We start from the raw sequence: 22,570 nt of genomic DNA, 5'->3' as shown, positions 1-22,570 counted from the left end.
CACGACCTCCAGAATATGCGTCTGGTTCGAAGACACCTACGCTACCGGCGGGGCTATTTTCGCCTCAAATTTCTAGGGAATTTATCTCAAGGTAAATTTTTTTCGAGCTCGAGTGTGGTATCCACAGCCACTTCGATGGCACGGGGTAATGGGGATTTCTTTTTTACCTCTGGGTCGTGACTTGAGCGTTTACGACGTGTCCGAAGTGGGAGAGTCGTGGGTTCGGATCCCACACGGCGGGCATTCTTTCTCCACTTTCTTGCTTTGTTTTTTTGTAAAAAATGATCTGACCTACGAGAATTTCCCTTTCATTTCCTTGGCTTTCTTTACTGCCTGCCCTCATTTCCCATTCTAATTCACTATATGCATAGGAGGGTCTCTGCTCTGGCAGTCCTGGTGCCACAGGTAGCCTGAGAGGGTTCAACGATGATCGTCCACTCCCTGCACGTTGTAGACGCTCGAGTCACGGCTTGGGGGTGAAAAAAAAGCTCTCTTCAACCCGAGCAGTCAGGGTGGCGCTGGTTACCACCACAAAGCAAAAAAAAATTGTCTTGAGATAAATACTGAACAAAGGGGAGGAAAAAATATCCTCGCCGGTTGCGTAGTGGTCATCGCACAAGACGCGTATTCAAGAAGTCTTTGGTTCGGAACGTACCCCGTGGACGTTTTTTTGGATCCCACCCGGCGGACAACAACAGAGGCCCTCGCTATGCATGTGGAGAATTAGAATGGGAAATGAGGGCCTCGTTTACTTAGGACCAAAATAAGGGTTCGCAGTCAAGAAAATCTCGGAAAGAAAAGGAGAGATTGTGATAACTTATTGAAAGCGATAAAGAATTTTGGAGAGATTTTCTGTGTTTTCACATTTTCTTGATCTCCTTCACCAACTGCGAAAATTTTACGATCAGTTTATGCATGCGCGCACAATATAATTTATTTGTGCGGATGAAAGCTGACTATCGTTTCTTCTAGTTGTTGATGGTAATTTTTCTGCCGCAATTATGCAGTCACTCTGAGCGAATTTAGAGTTTCAATCCTTTTCATTTACTTCTGACCATCCTGGTGTGGCGGGAAGAAAAAAACGAGGCCCTTTTATGCCGCCCAATAGCAACAGGATTGTTAGTATTGGTGATCAAGGGTAAACGGCTTTTAAAACTGTTTAAATTTACTACCAAAAAAATCTATACCAAAATTGTTGACGTTGATCATTTACACCGACAACAAAGTTGTATCATGACGCCAAATTTTTGTTTATGCGGCATCTGCAAATTCTATTCAAGGAGGCAACTGAGGGTGCGAGTGTTAACCCTAAAAATGAAACATTGAACGCGGTTCATAAAACTAGGTACTTTCAAAGTATTAGGTACTACAAAAAGTCTATGGAGACATACAAATCAAAATGTATGTTATTTACTCACGTCTGCGTGCGATTTCTCGGGGCACTGTTGGTATACTGAGTGATAAAGTCTCCCCGTCGTATACCCTGAGGGCATATCTGCAGAAACAAGATAATATGTTTTGCTTTTATATATCAATGTTTCCTTTCGGTTGTACCCTGTCTTTCTGTGTACGCAAAAAACGTTCTTCTTTTTGACAGAACCATTTTCACAGAATTCATTGTGTGTGGAAAATGTTTTATTGTAGCGGACAGTATTAAATACAATGGAGGTAAAACATATAAACTATCTTTGAAAACATCATTACCTCTGCTCTAAACCATTCACTTTCTTATTTCTATAGAAGCAACCACCCCCGTGACCATAAAAAATAGCTTTAAATACTAAAATCTCCCATTTACTTTAAGCGTAACCCAGGTAACAACTGCGAAAAAAAATTATTTTCAAAATACCACTGGTTATGTCCAGTAAACGTAAACGCATTTCTTCATACATGATTGAGCAGAAACACGGTAAAAAAAAGTCTGCATTTTAGAGGAAAATGTTTGTCTCAACCGCATCTGGCACGCAAGTCAAAACGCGCCATAAACTTACTTGTTACGGTAAATTTGATCACTGAAAAAATTGCGCCCACCTCCCTGCGAGGGGAACCCTGGTTGATGCGACGCATCGTGGGGTTCACTTGGTGTTTCCGTTTCATTGATTGTGAAATCGCGTGAAACGTGTCGGGAACGCTTATGATTATTATGTTTTATTAATATTATTATGTTTTATTGGCCAATCTTGGTCAATCTCTTTAAGTGGAATGCTTGGGGCTTCGCTGTCGCAACGACCCTTATGCCATCATTGTTGCTGTAAACGGGAGCTTCTTTTCTTTTATTGCAAGAGTTAACCATTGCCCCATCATGCGTTGTATCAGTAGCATCTTGACGTAGTTTGAATGAGTCAAGGATATAAGGCGCGTTCGTAACATTTCATTCCGTCTCCGTTTTGTGGCGCAGTGGAAAGAGCACCATGTACCTCGCGTTCCGGCCACAGGGTCGTGGGATAAAAAACCGGGCACTGCTAACTATTATTTTTTTTATAGTGTAGGGGGAGGTGCGGACAACGCCGCATCGAGGGACAAGGCGAGTGAATGAGATGCAGTCGCATCTAAAATAACATATATTCGCGCCAATTTTTCAGGAACATTGCTTGAAAGGACACCATGACGCAAACAGACGCCATAGCAAAGGGGGCTTATTTTCAAGTACCATTCGAAATCTGGGTTCACTCTCAAGCTATATCTACCTCCATCGGCAACAATTCCATTCGCTGTAATGGGCTCAAGCTTGTTTGAACACACGTGTATTTTCGAATTCTTTTTGGTGTTCCCTCTTCCTTAATTAACGTAATTGCCAACAAGGGCGCACTCCTTCCAACTTTTATCAGCCGGTTCTCACTAGTTCATAAGGGGCCGCAATAAAAAGTGGTGTACATGGCCTAACAAGACTTCATGCCATTCTTTTTTCTGTGAACGTGAGAACCCTCTTCGCCCAATACCTGATAGAGATAACGAAGACAAGCGGAAAAAACAAAGGATGCCTACTTAACACAGGGTGGACAAAGATGAAGCATAGCTCTATAGAAGCGTCACTGAACTAATTTCGCACCGCTGGGTCAAATCCCCAATCTAGAAAATAGACCCCAGCTAACAGTATGCAACCACTGAGAAAATGATGGGATACGAAAGTGCGTGAACCTTGTTGATATCCAACGCGTTCAACATTCCTTCCGCTGCAGCACCATCCCACTTGGATGCAAAAAAAGACGCAGAAAGAGAGTAGAAAGTCTCCCTTACAATCTAAGGACCACGAGAACGGTCATTCGGATAACAGTAAAATGCATGACCTGGTAGCCTGCCAGCACAGTTTACCCTAGTGCTGTGCACGTTTTTATGTAGTGGTTCAAGAAATGTTAGGCTTGATCCTGAACAGAGGAAACTAAAGCGTTTTGCGGTGTCACAATATGTCTTGTATGTACATTTGCAGTTTCTGTAATCAAACGTGCGAGATCACGGCACTAAGAGAGTTCAGAAACGATTTCACACCGAATGTAGGTAGTATAAAATACCGGACTACGAAAGAAGTGCAGTGAAGGAGAGTCTATAGAGAATAGATGCTGGTTAGCGGCCATAAATGTAGAAAAGGGCAAATGTCTAGTAGTTTTTTTACAACGGTGAAATGTGTTATCGATGAAGCAGGCAAAGATTTCTCCGTGTTTGTGGTGCCGCGTAAATTTATTACAAAGTCGTGTCGGATAAGCTGAAATAAAGCATTGGGGCATGCCATTTCCTCAACACGTTAGCTTCACGTTGTTCTTGTTATGGTTTGTTATGAACGACGACCTTCAACACACACTGGTATAGAATACCTAATCTATTGCACTAAGAAGAACTTGCGTAGGCATAATATTTTCGTTTTTGAACAGGATTCGGCGACCTGAGTAACGCTGCCAGTAAAGATGCAAGACGAGTTCACGTCACTGGCTTGTCTACAGCTAAAAAAAATGACCCACGGACGTATAGCCGAGATACGGGCGGAGACCCTCAGAGGTAAGCGAACATTACATTTATAAGGAAGAGGGATGACGATTTGTAAGGAACAAAGTTAGTCAGATACGGCATAGCTATGCTACGCTAGTGGTTACATCTTTTTAAACATTAGCAGAGCGGCCGAGCTTGCAAAAGCGGCATTTGATGCTGCGAAATATTGCAGAGAAAATGAGATTGTCGGCCGTAGCAGTGTCATAAAAGCCCTTAAGGTATGTGCTGAATACTAAACACTACCGTGCGCTCGGTTGCGGCGGCCGGGTTGTTGCTAAATAGATTGCTTATTTGAACCCTTTATCCTACCAACGGTACAAACAAAAAATTTGTTCACTCCTGCCGCAAAGAGCTACTGGTAGTTTAGTTACACTACCTGCCAGATCTAGAAGATTCCGGCATTAGGTTGGACTTTAAGGTGAGGAGAAAAATGAGTGGGTGATTGTTAGGCTCTGTTGCTTAAGAAACCGACTGGCTACAGAGTTTGTCAACTGAAACGAACAGCATTTAGGGTGTTCATGTCGACGTGCCTATTTTTCAGACTTGTATACAAACCCAAGAGTATTTTAGTCTCGCAACAAAAACCGGACGCCCTATGTAATATTGCAATTCTTAGTGAATATATCGCACAGTGTCCCACGTCAAATGACGAACATACGACTATTAGTGAAGTCTTTTAAAACGCCATACAATTGCAGAGTGTCTATGTTTTGGTATTGTGTGTTTCTTCCCGGGGGCGTTCAAGTGTGAAGCTCGTTGCAATTGCATCCTCTATGGAGGTCACCCTGCAACGTATTCCCACAAAAAGTTCTTTTCCACTGTCCTGCGAGCCCTTTCATTAAAATTGCTTAGAAAACGTTGAAAAAAACTAACCTGAACTGACAGAAACAAGTAAAGGTTGCTAAACAACATGAAATTTATATACGTTTGGTTAGCAGATAATGCAAAAGCTGTACCAGCCGCCAGGACTTTGTGCGCCTGAAGGGATTGAAAGAAGGTGCGTATGAAATGACGAAAGTAGGACGAGAATCTCAAGAAGGTGCATGGTCTTTTAAGAATTTCTTTTTAAAAACGTAACCCTATCTTTACGGCACGGAGTTCATACACCAAGCCCTTGGTTTTGAGATCCAGAGTATTTTAAAAATTACACGTGGAAATTATTTTCTAGTAACAATATTGACTACACATGGGCAATCAAATTAGCGTCAGAACATACCTTCATTGGAGGTGTTATTTTTGCAATTTGCCTTAAAAAGCTACCAATCATGCTCTCACCAACTTGTTAGCTGCGCACTAACCCTGGAAGCTGGATAAGCTGGTGTATCTTCCTATAAAATAACCAATAGCGCAAAACCACAGCGCGAAATGAATGTACAAAGCACAAGAGCGGAATTGTGTTGTTCCCTTTTATTTTCTGCTTAGGTTGCCCTTTCTTCATTTTGTGCAATTGTTTTGCAGGAAATTTTGTTTCCTAAGCCGTTAGCGAAAGACGTCTCGACCGAAAACCGACTTGGACTTCACCCTGTTTACGTCACCTTTGCATTAAATATTCTTGCCGCCAAAATGCAATTTTAAGTGAATTGTTGTGGGAATCACAGTTTAGCATTGGACACTTTAGTTCTTGCTGCTGCGGGGAATCTCACTGAATATAAGACCACTGCAATATCCAAGGATGGCAGCGCTTGTGAACTTGCAACAATGCGTCTCACGGCCTTCTACGAATCCGGTAGTTTTTACTGCAATAACATTCTTGCCATGCGAAATTTTCCTAAAGTTCCCTCGCGCTTTCCTGAGCACCTACGCGTCGTAGGGGCTTGCCAGGTAAAGCCGTATCCTTCAACTCCGGGTATTTGAAGGGGAGGGTTATTTCACTTACGAGAGTTACGAAATCTCACAACTACAGCCCTACCCACACAACCACAAACAGATGTTTTGCACGTTGCCCGACAAACGTCATTTTTCCCCACCTCGCCTACACAGCAAAGGGCCTCGTTCGCAGTGGTTACGGTATACCCGGGTGTTTTGGAGCAACGACGACAAAGACAAGAACGTTGTTGACCATTTAAGAATGGAAGGGAATAAAGACAGGTAGCACTCTCCCTCGGACTCGGCTGTTATTACTGTAAATGAATTGTTTTTCCATCTGATATACTTGAGAAAATACATTAAATCAACCAAAAGTACAAAAGGCTTTCAAGATATTACAATTGTGGTATGCGAATTTTTCGGCGTACTTTTCTCTATTTTTGGGAAAGAGTTAAAATATATGAGAATTTTCAGGTTCAACAAACATTTGTATGTTACGAACTACTACTCCTGGCAGCATTATTTTGTCCCGATCGCAACAACTCCGCGATTGCATTTTTGATATTCAACTTGATTAGTAGAATATCGGGGACTTTGCATTCGTTCACGCTGGTGAAGAAGCTGTAAAATTATTTTCATAATTGGTGAATGTGTGCTTTTTAGTGTGCCTTTATATAGGAAAACTATCAGTCGGTGGACCACTTACGTTCTGGCTTAAAACAGGTTCCTCCGTTGCACACTCCCGGCTTCCCAAGTGGTGTCGTACCTGTAGCGTTCTAATAGAAAAAAAAGGTACTTTTCTGGCAGTTTTCTTACCAATATTTTTGCCCTCCCAGTTTAGTTACTTTAGGCGCCAGAACATCGCACTAGGTGTCAGCCAGCATTTTGAAAACACTAATATTTTTATTGGTCTTTGGCAGCTAAAATACATCTGCATCTGCATGTGAATCTGCTAACAAAAAGCACAGAGAGTCGGTACAAAGTACACTGGAATGAAAGCTTCACACTTATGTGTGTCTAATCATGTGCTCTTCAATATTCGAAATACAAAAACAAACAAGAAATTCTAGCACCCTTCTTGGAGCTAGTGAATGCAAATGTGCAAGACCAGTTGAAGCAACAAACTTCAAACTGATTCTTCTGCGTATATATATATATATATATATATATATATATATATATATATATATATATATATATATATATATATATATATATATATATATATATATATAAATATATATATATATATAAAGCGAATCAGAATAGGAAATGAGGGGCTCGTTGAAAATAACACAGAAATAAGGGTTGGCAGTCGAGAAAACCTCGGAAAGCAAAGGGGAGGATGTGGTAGATCATTGAAACAGATTAAAAATTTGGAAAGAAAGAAAGAAAGTGAAGAAAAAATGCCCGCCAGGTGGGATCCGAACCCACGACCTCCAGAATACCGGTCTGGTGCGATAACCACTACGCTACCGGCGGGGCAATTTTCCCATTCACATTCTGGGGTATCTATGTTAGGTATGTTTTGTTTCCTGTGCTTGGGGGTGGTAGCCAGCGCCATTCGGACTAATCGGGGTGAAGGGGACCTTCTTTTTAACCCCCGGGTCGTGACTCGAGTGTCTACGACATGTCCAGAGTGGTCGACCAGCTTTGAACCCTCTTAAGCTCCCTTTGGCAACAAGACTGCCAGAACAGAGGCCCTCGCTATGCATGTAGCGAATCAGAATAGGAAATGAGGGGCTCGTTGAAAATAACACAGAAATAAGGGTTGGCAGTCGAGAAAACCTCGGAAAGCAAAGGGGAGGATGTGGTAGATCATTGAAATAGATTAAGAATTTGGAAAGAAAGAAAGAAAGTGAAGAAAAAATGCCCGCCAGGTGGGATCCGAACCCACGACCTCCAAAATACCGGTCTGGTGCGATAACCACTACGCTACCGGCGGGGCAATTTTCCCATTCACTTTCTGGGGTATTTATGTTAGGTATGTTTTGTTTCCTGTGCTTGGGGGGGGGTAGCCAGCGCCATTCGGACTAATCGGGGTGAAGGGGACCTTCTTTTTAACCCCCGGGTCGTGACTCGAGTGTCTACGACATGTCCAGAGTGGTCGACCAGCTTTGAACCCTCTTAAGCTCCCTTTGGCAACAAGACTGCCAGAACAGAGGCCCTCGCTATGCATGTAGCGAATCAGAATAGGAAATGAGGGGCTCGTTGAAAATAACACAGAAATAAGGGTTGGCAGTCGAGAAAACCTCGGAAAGCAAAGGGGAGGATGTGGTAGATCATTGAAACAGATTAAGAATTTGGAAAGAAAGAAAGAAAGTGAAGAAAAAATGCCCGCCAGGTGGGATCCGAACCCACGACCTCCAGAATACCGGTCTGGTGCGATAACCACTACGCTACCGGCGGGACAATTTTCCCATTCACTTTCTGGGGTATTTATGGTAGGTATGTTTTGTTTCCTGTGCTTGGGGGTGGTAGCCAGCGCAATTCGGACTAATCGGGGTGAAGGGGACCTTCTTTTTAACCCCCGGGTCGTGACTCGAGTGTCTACGACATGTCCAGAGTGGTCGACCAGCTTTGAACCCTCTTAAGCTCCCTTTGGCAACAAGACTGCCAGAACAGAGGCCCTCGCTATGCATGTAGCGAATCAGAATAGGAAATAAGGGGCTCGTTGAAAATAACACAGAAATAAGGGTTGGCAGTCGAGAAAACCTCGGAAAGCAAAGGGGAGGATGTGGTAGATCATTGAAACAGATTAGGAATTTGGAAAGAAAGAAAGAAAGTGAAGAAAAAATGCCCGCCAGGTGGGATCCGAACCCACGACCTCCAGAATACCGGTCTGGTGCGATAACCACTACGCTACCGGCGGGGCAATTTTCCCATTCACTTTCTGGGGTATTTATGTTAGGTATGTTTTGTTTCCTGTGCTTGGGGGTGGTAGCCAGCGCCATTCGGACTAATCGGGGTGAAGGGGACCTTCTTTTTAACCCCCGGGTCGTGACTCGAGTGTCTACCACATGTCCAGAGTGGTCGACCAGCTTTGAACCCTCTTAAGCTCCCTTTGGCAACAAGACTGCCATAACAGAGGCCCTCGCTATGCATGTAGCGAATCAGGATAGGAAATGAGGGGCTCGTTGAAAATAACACAGAAATAAGGGTTGGCAGTCGAGAAAACCTCGGAAAGCAAAGGGGAGGATGTGGTAGATCATTGAAACAGATTAAGAATTTGGAAAGAAAGAAAGAAAGTGAAGAAAAAATGCCCGCCAGGTGGGATCCGAACCCACGACCTCCAGAATACCGGTCTGGTGCGATAACCACTACGCTACCGGCGGGGCAATTTTCCCATTCACTTTCTGGGGTATTTATGTTAGGTATGTTTTGTTTCCTGTGCTTGGGGGTGGTAGCCAGCGCCATTCGGACTAATCGGGGTGAAGGGGACCTTCTTTTTAACCCCCGGGTCGTGACTCGAGTGTCTACGACATGTCCAGAGTGGTCGACCAGGTTTGAACCCTCTTAAGCTCCCTTTGGCAACAAGACTGCCAGAACAGAGGCCCTCGCTATGCATGTAGCGAATCAGAATAGGAAATGAGGGGCTCGTTGAAAATAACACAGAAATAAGGGTTGGCAGTCGAGAAAACCTCGGAAAGCAAAGGGGAGGATGTGGTAGATCATTGAAACAGTATAAGAATTTGGAAAGAAAGAAAGAAAGTGAAGAAAAAATCGCACCAGACCGGTATTCTGGAGGTCGTGGGTTCGGATCCCACCTTGCGGGCATTTTTTCTTCACTTTCTTTCTTTCTTTCCAAATTTTTAATCTGTTTCAATGATCTACCACATCCTCCCCTTTGCTTTCCGAGGTTTTCTCGACTGCCAACCCTTATTTCTGTGTTATATATATATATATATATATATATATATATATATAGTAAAAAGGGGCGCAATAAAAAACATAACAAGTTTACTTCGAAAACATAACTTTACATCGACGTTTCGGACGGGGACCGTCCTTTATCAAGCGTAATATTTTACAGAATGGTAGCGGTTTATATACAGTTCAAGCACTTGAGGATCCGGGGCGGTGACATACGTTTAAGATTGGAAGCGAAGAGGAAGAGAGAAAAGCGCATTGAAACATGAGAGAAAGAGCCAGCAATAAAGAAGCACAAACTTGAAAAGCATAAATATGTGAGAGAGGGGGATGGAAAGGCAGAGGTGGGGACGGGCAAACTAAAAAGAATCGAGAGGACACGACAAACAGAAGCTTAGGAGCGATGGGAGACACGTAATTGCGTGGTCGACAGGGATGACCCACAGGGGCGGCGAGTTGTACCTGGCCGCGGCCATCGCAGGCGAACAATATGCAAGGGTTGTTGTACGCGCGCCGCTTCCAAGACTCCCGTGCCAGAAGCGTGTGTTTTTCGTCGGCCCTCAAAGACGCACCGCCATCTACTTCCCCCCACCCTTCCTGCTCAGTTCGCGGAAGCCGTAATGTGTCGCCGTGTCGGAGAAAACCGGGAAGAAACGGGCCGCCCCAGTCGCGCCGGCGTGAAGATGAGCTATCGAAAGTCCGAATAAGAGTGATTGAGGAGACATGAATCACGTTGCCTGCAGAGACAGCGAGAATAGTAAGTCAACGTGAGCGATAGGGGGCACATAATTGCGTGGTTGACAGGGGTGACGAGTTGTAAGCGCCCGCGGTCAGCGCCCGTGAACAATATGCGAGGGGTGTCCTACGTACGCGTGCCCTGAAGACTCCCGAGCGAGGGGCGCGGGGTTTCGTCGGCTCCCGAAGATGATCCCCTATTCAGTTCCCTCCACCTCCTCCTCCCAATCAATGTCGGCGCCAAAGTCGTAAAGTGCCCACGTGTTCGAGAAACCTGGTAAGAAAGGAGGCGCCCCCCGTCGCGATGGCGATAAGAGGGCTAAGCTGTCGAGTGATAGTAATTATGTCTGAGTGGAGAGACAGTGAAAGTAGTAAGCCAACGGGGGAGAAAAAGAGAGGGTTAGCGGCGCCACAAATCAAAACAGAAACACGGCGAAGGTCAAAGGCGATAGCCGCGCACATGCGCACACAATTAACAAACGCGCACAAACGACCAAGTGGCCATGGAAAGAAGGAAAGACGCCAATGGCTTGACCGATTGACCCAAACAACGAAATCCACCGAGTGGCCGATAAAGCAAGCAAAATAAACAGTGACAAGACAGTTTCTTTTGATACGCGGGTACACTGGGTGAGACAAAACATTATCAATGGTGTCAAGAAGAATGACGTATAGAAACAATTCTCTAGAAATTAGGTATAGAAACGATCTTGTATAGAAACAAGAAGAATGACGTGTAGAGACATTCTTACACCATGCTGTGCTTATAGATACACACGCGTACACGGTCAACTCCTAAATAACACAATGTTTATACATAATTACAATGAGCAGTTTTTTCACATCACCACAACATACCGATCAAAAAAAAAAGCAGCAGAAGAGGTGTGCGTTACGGGGACAAAAACGAAAAACTCCCCTCTTGTTCATTTATTCCACCTGCAACTGTGTTGAATTTGTGGATTATTAATGATTCAAACATCTCTCTTTGGTGGTGTGTTCTAAACTTTGATTTTAGCACGGTCACCGTGAATTTGTCAAAAGAGTGACCAAGGCAAGTAACGTGTTTTGAGACAGGAAAGTGAGGCAGCGTTTTGGTGTGTGATCTGTGGTTATTAATTCGTACTCGCAGTGGTGTTTCCGTCTGACCTATGTACTGTGCGCTGCATACAGTGCACTGAAGAAGGTACACAACATTAGCACTATCACAATCGAAGGTTCCGCGTATTTGAAAGGAGAAGCTAGTGGCAGTGCTTTCAGCAACAAGAGTTTTTGGCATCATGGGGCAAAGCTTAAAGCGGGGTTTGTTGCATGGTCCAGAGCCTTGAAATTGGGAAGTTTCAGTTTTTGAAGAAGTTATGATATCTTTCAGGCTTTTTGCTCGCCTATATGCGAAGCGGGGCGGTTCAGGGAGGACACGTCGCATTCGATCACTTTCCAGAAGGATGTTGTGATGTTTTCGCAAAATTGTTTTTACGTTCGGAGCGGAGGCCGAGTATGTTAGAACCAAGTTGGTTCCAGGTTTGTCAGTTTGGACGTTGCTGCTGCTGTTTATTAGTTCAAGTCTGTCCAGTGTTTTCGATTTTTCAATGGCATCATTTATTACGGGAAGAGGGTATTGTTGGCGGGTTAAATCTTTGCGTAGTTGGTCACAGTTGGCGGCAAAGTCTTGAGGGTTGGAACATATTCTTTTGAATCGGATGGACTGGCTTTAAGGAATTCCGGTTTTGCAATGGCGAACATGGCTGCTGTGAAAGTTTAGATACTGGTGTCGGTCAGTGGGTTTTCTGAAAAGTGATGTTGTCAGTTTACCGCCAGATATTTGCACGGTTACGTCCAAAAAGTTTATGCTACAGGCAGAGTACGAGTGAGAGAACCTGATGTCGCTGTGGACATTGTTGAATGCTTCAATAAACGTAAGGAGAGCATCCTCTCCGTGAGGCCAGATCAGAAATATGTCGTCAATGAATCTCTTATAGAAGAGCGGCTTTAACGGGTAGTCGCCTAGGAACTTGTTTTCCAAATTTCCCGTGCGGATGTTGGCATAATTGGGACCAATCTTTGTGCCCATAGAGGTACCATTGATTTGCACGTAATGGTTATTGTTGAACTCAAAGTTATTCATTTCCAGAATTATTTTCAAGAGTTCCCCAAGCGTCTGACTATCGATTGATCTGTTAAGCGGCTCCATTTCCTCATAAGCAAGTATTACTGAGTTTATGCCATCTTCGTGAGGGATGTTTGTGTATAGCGAGGCCACATCCAGGGTCACTAAAAGGCTATTTTCAGGTATACTGAGGTTAATTGTTTGGGCAAGGAAATGGGTGGTGTCTCTAATGTAGGAGGGAAGAGAGCATGCTATGTTCCGTATCAAACCGTCCACAAAACTGGATATGTATTCGGTCACTGTGCCTATGCCAGACACGATCGGTCGTCCTGGATTGTTTTCCTTGTGGATTTTAGGCAGAGTATAGAACCTCCCAGCTACTGGGCTTAGTGGTAAAAGAGACCGCGCCACCGATTCAGTTATTTTTTGTCCTTTCACAAGGTGGTCCAGATTTTCCTTTATCTTATCTTTAAAGTGAGGGGTTGGATCGTTCGGCAATAATTTGTAAAAAGAAGTATTATTCAGTTGTCCCTGGGCTTCGGCTATGTAGTCTGATCGGTTCATGACCACTATCGCTCCTCCCTTGTCTGCTGGCTTTATTATTATGTCGGTACGGGTGCTTAAAGCCTCCAGTGCCTTTTCTTCCCCGCGGGAAAGGTTTTTGCGGTAGGGTGTCTGATTCCTATATGATGACACGATGTCACGTTGGACTGCCCTAATATAGATATTGCCGCGACTTTATTATTGTGGGAGCAATCCCCGACCGGCTAACGGGGCTGTTCCTAGTAATGGGTATGTGCTGACTGGTGGACGGAAGAGAAAGAAGTCCAAGCTCGCTTGCTCTAAAGGAACAACAACAACAACAACTTGCTCTAGCTTGCTTGTGGATCGCCAGTGTTTGCCGGCACAAGTTCGCCCTGTTAATAAACGCTTTTACTCTCCTTACTGGAGCTCATCGCTACATAAGTAAAATGTTACGTGGCGGCAGAAGGAATGAGGCGAACCATGGAGGATGACGATGCGATCTATTTATAGTACGAAATAACCTATTTACATTATTTACAGGACAGCTGTTGCAGAGCGTTCGCCCAGGCTGCACGCCCCACACACAGCTCTTCGTCGTCCTTCATCGGGCCCACAGCGGCGCATACCCTACTCCGCTCTTCTTCGTCTCCTCGTCACATATCCCCCGCGTCGAAGGCGACCGTCCCGGTCGAGATCACAAAGTTCTGATGCGGTGAGGATGCGAATGAGAGGAGAAGAGAGGGGAAATGTTCTGACCGCCACGGATTACGATGGTTGGATGAGCTGCGGCACCTGAACAGCGTTTCCTGTCGATGGAGCGAAGCAGCGGCCAAAGCCCTTGGAGCACCGCCGGAGAACTGGGCAGGGGATCGGCGTCGTCGTATCGTTGGGTCGCGGCTGGTCACGTCGGAAGGTCACGGCGGGTCATTGGCTGGGGAAACGGGGCTGGGGATGGTCACGTCCATGGCTCACCGGGGCTGGGGCGGGCCGACGGGATCCAACAGGCTTGAAGCAATTGCTTCGGGAGACAAAACCGGGCGAGGCTGAGACCGCGATGGGGATCGAGACCCAGCAGCTCCACCAAAATGTTACGTGGCGGCAGAAGGAATGAGGCGAACCATGGAGGATGACGATGCGATCTATTTATAGTACGAAATAACCTATTTACATTATTTACAGGACAGCTGTTGCAGAGCGTTCGCCCAGGCTGCACGCCCCACACACAGCTCTTCGTCGTCCTTCATCGGGCCCACAGCGGCGCATACCCTACTCCGCTCTTCTTCGTCTCCTCGTCACAATATCAAGGCATTTGTCTCTTTGCGCCGGAGGTGTCCATTGACGAGTAGATGGGAGTTTTGCCTCGCCATCCGTGTTTTGCGGCTTGTCCAGGAAATATTCGCTGAGTCTTAACGATCTTGCAAAGTTATTTACGTCTCTGTAGAGCTGAAATTCATTGACGGAGCCTGTAGCAGGGCAAAAGTTGAGGCCTTTGGAAAGAACTTTATGTTCTTCTTACGATAGTTCTACATCTGAAAGGTTAACAATCGGGTCTTCACTTTTGTCAATAGTTTGGGGTATGATCGAATGGGCAGCGCACGAAGATGTAAGGGCTGCTTCTGATCGACTGTCAGTAGTGGAGTGTACGCCGTCACGGCGAAGCTTTTTACGTTTTGTTTCCTGCAGCTCGCGCTCTTTGTTTCGTATAAAGAGTTCCAAGCGGCGGAGTTCATTTTCTGTTAGGGGATTCTCTCTGACGAGTTTCTGTTCCTGAATTTGGAGCGAAAGTAAGTAGGACCGGTTATGTTGGATAGCATAGTGCAATAGCTTTTTAGACGCCTCATGCAGGGTATCTTTCCATTTTTGTTTCAGTTCAGGTGAAAAGTCGGATGTAGCCGGCTCTAAATGGAGCCGGAGACCCTTTGGAACAATATCAGATTCTTCATAGATGATTAAAGTGTTGACCACCCCCCCTCCGCTCGCCGGTGCTGTGCAGACTGGCGTGATACCACGCTACAACCTCCGAAGGGCATCCAAGGACGTCGTCCAGGCCGACCAGTCCAACTGACTATCTACCACCCCAGGCGAACTCTCTGTTAACGTAGTTTCCAGGAACTTTTTGAGAATAAGGAAGGTTGTTGTAAAAAGAGTTAGATGTGAATGTCATGTCAACACTTTATTCATCTATGAAGAATCTGATATTGTTCCAAAGGGTCTCTGGCTCCATTTAGAGCCGGCTACATCCGACTTTTCACCTGAACTGAAACAAAAATGGAAAGATACCCTGCATGAGGCGTCTAAAAAGCTATTGCACTATGTGATCCCACATAACCGGTCCTACTTACTTTCGCTCCAAATTCAGGAAGAGAAACTCATCAGAGAAAATCCCCTAACAGAAAATGAACTCCGCCGCTTGGAACTCTTTATACGAAACAAAGAGCGCGAGCTGCAGGAAACAAAACGTAAAAAGCTTCGCCGTGACGGCGTACACTCCACTACTGACAGTCGATCAGAAGCAGCCCTTACATCTTCGTGCGCTGCCCATTCGATCATACCCCAAACGATTGACAAAAGTGAAGACCCGATTGTTAACCTTTCAGATGTAGAACTATCGGAAGAAGAACATAAAGTTCTTTCCAAAGGCCTCAACTTTTGCCCTGCTACAGGCTCCGTCAATGAATTTCAGCTCTACAGAGACGTAAATAACTTTGCAAGATCGTTAAGACTCAGCGAATATTTCCTGGACAAGCCGCAAAACACGGATGGCGAGGCAAAACTCCCATCTAGTCGTCAATGGACACCTCCGGCGCAAAGAGACAAATGCCTTGATATCTATATTAGGGCAGTCCAACGTGACATCGTGTCATCATATAGGAATCAGACACCCTACCGCAAAAACCTTTCCCGCGGGGAAGAAAAGGCACTGGAGGCTTTAAGCACCCGTACCGACATAATAATAAAACCAGCAGACAAGGGAGGAGCGATAGTGGTCATGAACCGATCAGACTACATAGCCGAAGCCCAGGGACAACTGAATAATACTTCTTTTTACAAATTATTGCCGAACGATCCAACCCCTCACTTTAAAGATAAGATAAAGGAAAATCTGGACCACCTTGTGAAGGGACAAAAAATAACTGAATCGGTGGCGCGGTCTCTTTTACCACTAAGCCCAGTAGCTGGGAGGTTCTATACTCTGCCTAAAATCCACAAGGAAAACAATCCAGGACGACCGATCGTGTCTGGCATAGGCACAGTGTCCGAATACATATCCAGTTTTGTGGACGGTTTGATACGGAACATACCATGCTCTCTTCCCTCGTACATTAGAGACACCACCCATTTCCTTGCCCAAACAATTAACCTCAGTATACCTGAAAATAGCCTTTTAGTGACCCTGGATGTGGCCTCGCTATACACAAACATCCCTCACGAAGATGGCATAAACTCAGTAATACTTGCTTATGAGGAAATGGAGCCGCTTAACAGATCAATCGATAGTCAGACGCTTGGGGAACTCTTGAAAATAATTCTGGAAATGAATAACTTTGAGTTCAACAATAACCATTATGTGCAAATCAATGGTACCTCTATGGGCACAAAGATTGGTCCCAATTATGCCAACATCTTCATGGGAAATTTGGAAAACAAGTTCCTAGGCGACTACCCGTTAAACCCGCTCTTCTATAAGAGATTCATTGACGACATATTTCTGATCTGGCCTCACGGAGAGGATGCTCTCCTTACGTTTATTGAAGCATTCAACAATGTCCACACCGACATCAGGTTCTCTCACTCGTACTCTGCCTGTATCATAAACTTTTTGGACGTAACCGTGCAAATATCTGGCGGTAAACTGACATCACTTTTCAAAAAACCCACTGACCGACACCAGTATCTAAACTTTCACAACAGCCATGTTCGCCATTGCAAAACCGGAATTCCTTACAGCCAGTCCATCCGATTCAAAAGAATATGTTCCAACCCTCAAGACTTTGCCGCCAACTGTGACCAACTACGCAAAGATTTAACCCGCCAACAATGCCCTCTTCCCGTAATAAATGATGCCATTGAAAAATCGAAAACACTGGACAGACTTGAACTAATAAACAGCAGCAGCAACGTCCAAACTGACAAACCTGGAACCAACTTGGTTCTAACATACTCGGCCTCCGCTCCGAACGTAAAAACAATTTTGCGAAAACATCACAACATCCTTCTGGAAAGTGATCGAATGCGACGTGTCCTCCCTGAACCGCCCCGCGTCGTATATAGGCGAGCAAAAAACCTGAAAGATATCATAACTTCTTCAAAAACTGAAACTTCCCAATTTCAAGGCTCTGGACCATGCAACAAACCCCGCTGTAAGCTTTGCCTCATGATGCCAAAAACTCTTGTTGCTGAAAGCACTGCCACTAGCTTCTCCTTTCAAATACGCGGAACCTTCGATTGTGATAGTGCTAATGTTCTGTACCTTCTTCAGTGCACTGTATGCAGCGCACAGTACATCGGTCAGACGGAAACACCACTGCGAGTACGAATTAATAACCACAAATCACACACCAAAACGCTGCCTCACCTCCCTGTCTCAAAACACGTTAGTTGCCTTGGTCACTCTTTTGACAAATTCACGGTGACCGTGCTAAAATCGAAGTTTAGAACACACCACGAAAGAGAGATGTTTGAATCATTTCTAATCCACAAATTCAACACAGTTGCAGGTGGAATAAATGAACAAGAGGGGAGTTTTTCGTTTTTGTCCCCGTAACGCACACCTCTGCTGCTGCTTTTTTTTTTTGATCGGTATGTTGTGGTGATGTGAAAAAACTGCTCATTGTAATTATGTATAAACATTGTGTTATTTAGGAGCTGACCGTGTACGCGTGTGTATCTATAAGCACAGCATGGTGAAAGAATGTCTCTACACGTCATTCTTCTTGTTTCTATACAAGATTGTTTCTATACCTAATTTCTAGAGAATTGTTTGTATACGTCATTCTTCTTGACACCATTGATAATGTTTTGTCTCACCCAGTGTACCCGCGTATCAAAAGAAACTGTCTTGTCACTGTTTATTTTGCTTGCTTTATCGGCCACTCGGTGGATTTCGTTGTTTGGGTCAATCGGTCAAGCCATTGGCGTCTTTCCTTCTTTCCATGGCCACTTGGTCGTTTGTGCGTGTTTGTTAATTGTGTGCGCATGTGCGCGGCTATCGCCTTTGACCTTCGCCGTGTTTCTGTTTTGATTTGTGGCGCTGGTATCCCTCTCTTTTTCTCCCCCGTTGGCTTACTACTTTCACTGTCTCTCCACTCAGACATAATTACTATCACTCGACAGCTTAGCCCTCTTATGGCCATCGCGACGGGGGGCGCCTCCTTTCTTCCCAGGTTTCTCGAACACGTGGGCACTTTACCACTTTGGCGCCGACACTGACTGGGAGGAGGCGGTGGAGGGAACTGAATGGGGGATCATCTTCGGTAGCCGACGAAACCCCGCGCCCCTCCCTCGGGAGTCTTCAGGGCACGCGTACGTAGGACACCCCTCGCATATTGTTCACGGGCGCTGACCGCGGGCGCTTACAACTCGTCACCCCTGTCAACCACGCAATTATGTGCCTCCTATCGCTCACGTTGACTTACTATTCTCGCTGTCTCTGCAGGCAACGTGATTCATGTCTCCTCAATCACTCTCATTCGGACTTTCGATAGCTCATCTTCACGCCGGCGCGACTGGGGCGGCCCGTTTCTTCCCGGTTTTCTCCGACACGGCGACACATTACGGCTTCCGCGAACTGAGCAGGAAGGGTGGGGGGAAGTAGATGGCGGTGCGTCTTTGAGGGCCGACGAAAAACACGCGCTTCTGGCACGGGAGTCTTGGAAGCGGCGCGCGTACAACAACCCTTGCATATTGTTCGCCTGCGATGGCCGCGGCCAGGTACAACTCGCCGCCCCTGTGGGTCATCCCTGTCGACCACGCAATTACGTGTCTCCCATCGCTCCTAAGCTTCTGTTTGTCGTGTCCTCTCGGTTCTTTTTAGTTTGCCCGTCCCCACCTCTGCCTTTCCATCCCCCTCTCTCACATATTTATGCTTTTCAAGTTTGTGCTTCTTTATTGCTGGCTCGTTCTCTCATGTTTCAATGCGCTTTTCTCTCTTCCTCCTCGCTTCCAATCTTAAACGTATGTCACCGCCCCGGAACCTCAAGTGCTTGAACTGTATATAAACCGCTACCATTCTGTAAAATATTACGCTTGATAAAGGACGGTCCCCGTCCGAAACGTCGATGTAAAGTTATGTTTTCGAAGTAAACTTGTTATGTTTTTTATTGCGCCCCTTTTTACTATTTAACCTTCACTAGCCTAATCGTTTACCTTATATATATATATATATATATATATATATATATATATATATATATATATATATATATATATATATATATATACATATATTTATATATTTATATATATTAAATATTGTAAAGGAGATAGTCGGCGTTCCTGTTGAAGGCTGGACTTGTTTATTCACGAACGAGGCGTCGATGCAGATGGGGTGAGCCGAAACGACCAGCTTTTCGCGAGACTGACAGTGAAGGAACGCGTCCTCTTCCTCGAGGTGCATTCGGCGCAGCGTATCCACGTAGGGGGATTTGCCCGTTGTGGCTGAAGGTTATCACAGTTCTAATAGTCGCAACATGCTTACTACAATATATATATAAATATATATATATATATATAAATATATATATACATATCAAGGTTGCAGTCGTCATTGCCAGTGCTATTCGGCTGTTTCCGAGACATTTGATAGTGCCGAATGACGTGTGTTTGTCATGTTTTTTTTTAATACAGTGCTAAACAGGCGAAAATATAAGTCGAGAAAAAATCCGCCGTTTTTCAGGGAGCGGCGGATTTTTTCTCGACTTATATTTTCGCTTGTTTAGCACTGTGTTAAAAAAACATGACAAACACACGTCATTCGGCACTATCAAATGTCTCGGAAATAGCCGAATAGCACTGGCAATGACGACTGCCACCTTGATATGTGTCCTTACTGAGTCCCTCGTCCCATATCTTTCTGTTCTGCTATATATATATATATATATATATATTGTCACGATGACAAGGACGATGCAGTTTACTTGAATGAGAAACACGTTTATTGGAGCGAACTTGTGCTCCCCTAACAACTCAAAAGAATACAGAGGCGGCGAAGCAGCGGTCAACAAAGTGACTTGCACAGGTGAGTGTCGTCGAATCGAATGCCCCGGCGTCCGCAATGCAGGCTTTTTATCTTTTGGCGCGCGTGGTTCTCGAAACGTCGATTCGCATCGAGAACATAGTAGATCCAAGAAGATTATTCTGGGCGGTTCACGTTAGATCGGAATGCTCTCCCTATCACAACAGATAACACATGCGGCACAGAAAGAAAGAATGGAACACGCGCTTCCCTTGGCGCAGAGATAACACAGACCGGCGCAGCCGGGTGGTAAAAGCAAAACACAAATAAACAAACCCAATGTATGGTTCGCGGCAATAAATATATATATATATGTATATATATATACATACAGAACTTGGAGGCTAACTAAGAGGGTTCAACTTTAATTGAGAACGACTCAGCGGGCAATGGAGCGGAAAACGATAGGTGTAACATTAAGGGAGAAGAAGAGAGCGGAGTGGGTCAGGGAACAAACACGTGTTAAGGACATATTAGTAGAGATTAAGAAGAAGAAATGGACCTGGGCAGGGCATGCAATGTGAAGGCAAGATTAACCTCTGGTCATTAAGGGTAACAGAGTGGATTCATAGAGAAGGCAAGCGTTGCAGGGGCGGCAGAAAGTTAGATGGGCAGATGAGATCAAGAAGTTTGCATGGATAAATTGGTCACAGTTGGCACAGGACCGAGGTAATTGGAGAATAATGGGAGAGGCCTTTGCCCTGCAGTGGGCGTAGATATGCTGGTGATGATGATGATGATGATGATATACAGAACGATAGGTCGGCAGTCTACAATGCCAAAGGAGGCATAGTGTTGTGGTTAGGGTCTTTTCTTTACTACGGTTAATGAAGTAAACATTTCTTTATATACGGAAGAAAGAAAGAAAGAAAGAAAGAAAGAAAGAAAGAAAAAACGCCCCCAAAGTGGGGACCGAACCCACGCCTTTCGATTAGATCTCCAATGCCTTACCAATTGGGCGATCTGGCCTAATTGTTAGGGCATTCTAGATCTATTCGAAAGGCGTGGGTTTGGTCCCCACTCTGGGCGCGTGTTTTTCATTCTTTCTTTCTCACGTAAATTGATAACAAAATAATGTAACACCACTAACGGTAAAATTATAGTCTAACCATTCCCCTATGCCTACTTTGGTGTTGTAGACTGCCGGCATTTCTTTCTGTATATATATATATATATATATATATATATAATGTCACGGGTTGGGTATGCACCCTCTGAAAGGAATATAGACACCGAGCAATCGGCAACCAGCACGAACAGCTGTCGTGTGGACATATAGCAAACCATATCGCTCTCTGGCTGCACCGCAATCAGACTGTGTGCTGGTATGTGCCCTACCGTGTGACATTTCTATTCAGGTGCAATATGCCATTTTCCTCGTAACAAATGTTCGTGGAGGGACGCTATAATCAAGGAATTCCGGCGCTTTGAACAACCCAAAAGCCATCGTATCAAGACAGAGTTCGCAAGGCTTCTGTATACTTCGGCCACTTCAACCTGCGAAGCCGCCTTTGTGCCATCGCCTACAACCCCGGCTACGAGCGGCATGGATGCTCGGCCTTCTGAATATGGGGTGACCAGGATTGTACGCCTTTATCTTCAAGTCATGGCTCCTGTATCCGCTCCACCACGCATGACAGAAAGCAACATTCCCGCCATCAACCTCATTCAAACGGTTGTTCGGGAGGAAGTTGCAAACATAGGATTCCATCCAGTTTTTTTGGTGAGCCACTGAACGGTGCGACGTTCACCTCCTCGAGCCATTTTCCGAAGCGACATTGTTTCTTTTCGGTATCGCAATTCATCTGTGTTGAGAACACCAGACGACCGGGACATCAGCTCCAACTGCAAACGTGTAGGACATGTTGTTCGTTAGTGTCAGCGCTGCTGTTTACAGTTTCGTCATGACGTCTCCCCTGACCGCTTCGACAGTACGCCCCGCCGCTTTACATCTTGAAACGAGCAGTAACCAGATGCTTCCGCGCCACTTCGACGTTTCGATTCGACTGCTCACCCTCACCGCAGCGACGTCACTTTTGCTCAGGTTTAGCTAAATGCTGAATCTGAATCTGGGATACCAATATTACCCAGGTCTTCCTTCATTTATTGAAGTGTTCTCCATCAAGTTGTAATAAGATTTTTTCATCGCTGCTCGTACCGAACAAGACTTGATAGATCGCCACCTTAGACAGTAGAAATTGGTGTCATTTCGCAGCCATAATCCTGAGACCCTCAAGCAGCGTTTAGAAACCATAAAAGTTAAAACTAGTAAGGGCAAAGAAAATAACGAAACTACCACCCATTTCTTTCGC

The 22,570-nt window shown here is 45.0% G+C and overlaps 1 protein-coding gene across 2 annotated transcripts in view; it reads right to left on the bottom strand.

Moving 5' to 3' along the window:
* The window catches only part of LOC144142092 (uncharacterized), a 68,243-nt gene that overhangs the window by 12,755 nt on the left and 32,918 nt on the right, over positions 1-22,570 (bottom strand). For both annotated transcript variants that reach the window (XM_077673512.1, XM_077673513.1), the window contains exons 7-8: positions 6,494-6,563; positions 1,419-1,495 (exon numbers count right to left, since the gene is read on the bottom strand). In XM_077673512.1, coding sequence (XP_077529638.1) covers positions 1,419-1,495; positions 6,494-6,563 — 147 coding nt within the window. The remainder of the gene's footprint in view (positions 1-1,418; positions 1,496-6,493; positions 6,564-22,570) is intronic.

The sequence above is a fragment of the Haemaphysalis longicornis genome, unplaced genomic scaffold (genome assembly GCF_048455015.1).
Source record: "Haemaphysalis longicornis isolate Haplotype H1 unplaced genomic scaffold, Haemaphysalis longicornis Haplotype H1 scaffold_6, whole genome shotgun sequence".
Classification (NCBI taxonomy): Eukaryota; Metazoa; Arthropoda; class Arachnida; order Ixodida; family Ixodidae; genus Haemaphysalis; species Haemaphysalis longicornis.
The sequence above is the reverse complement of the archived record's forward strand: the minus strand, read 5'-3'. Positions and strand labels throughout refer to the sequence as shown.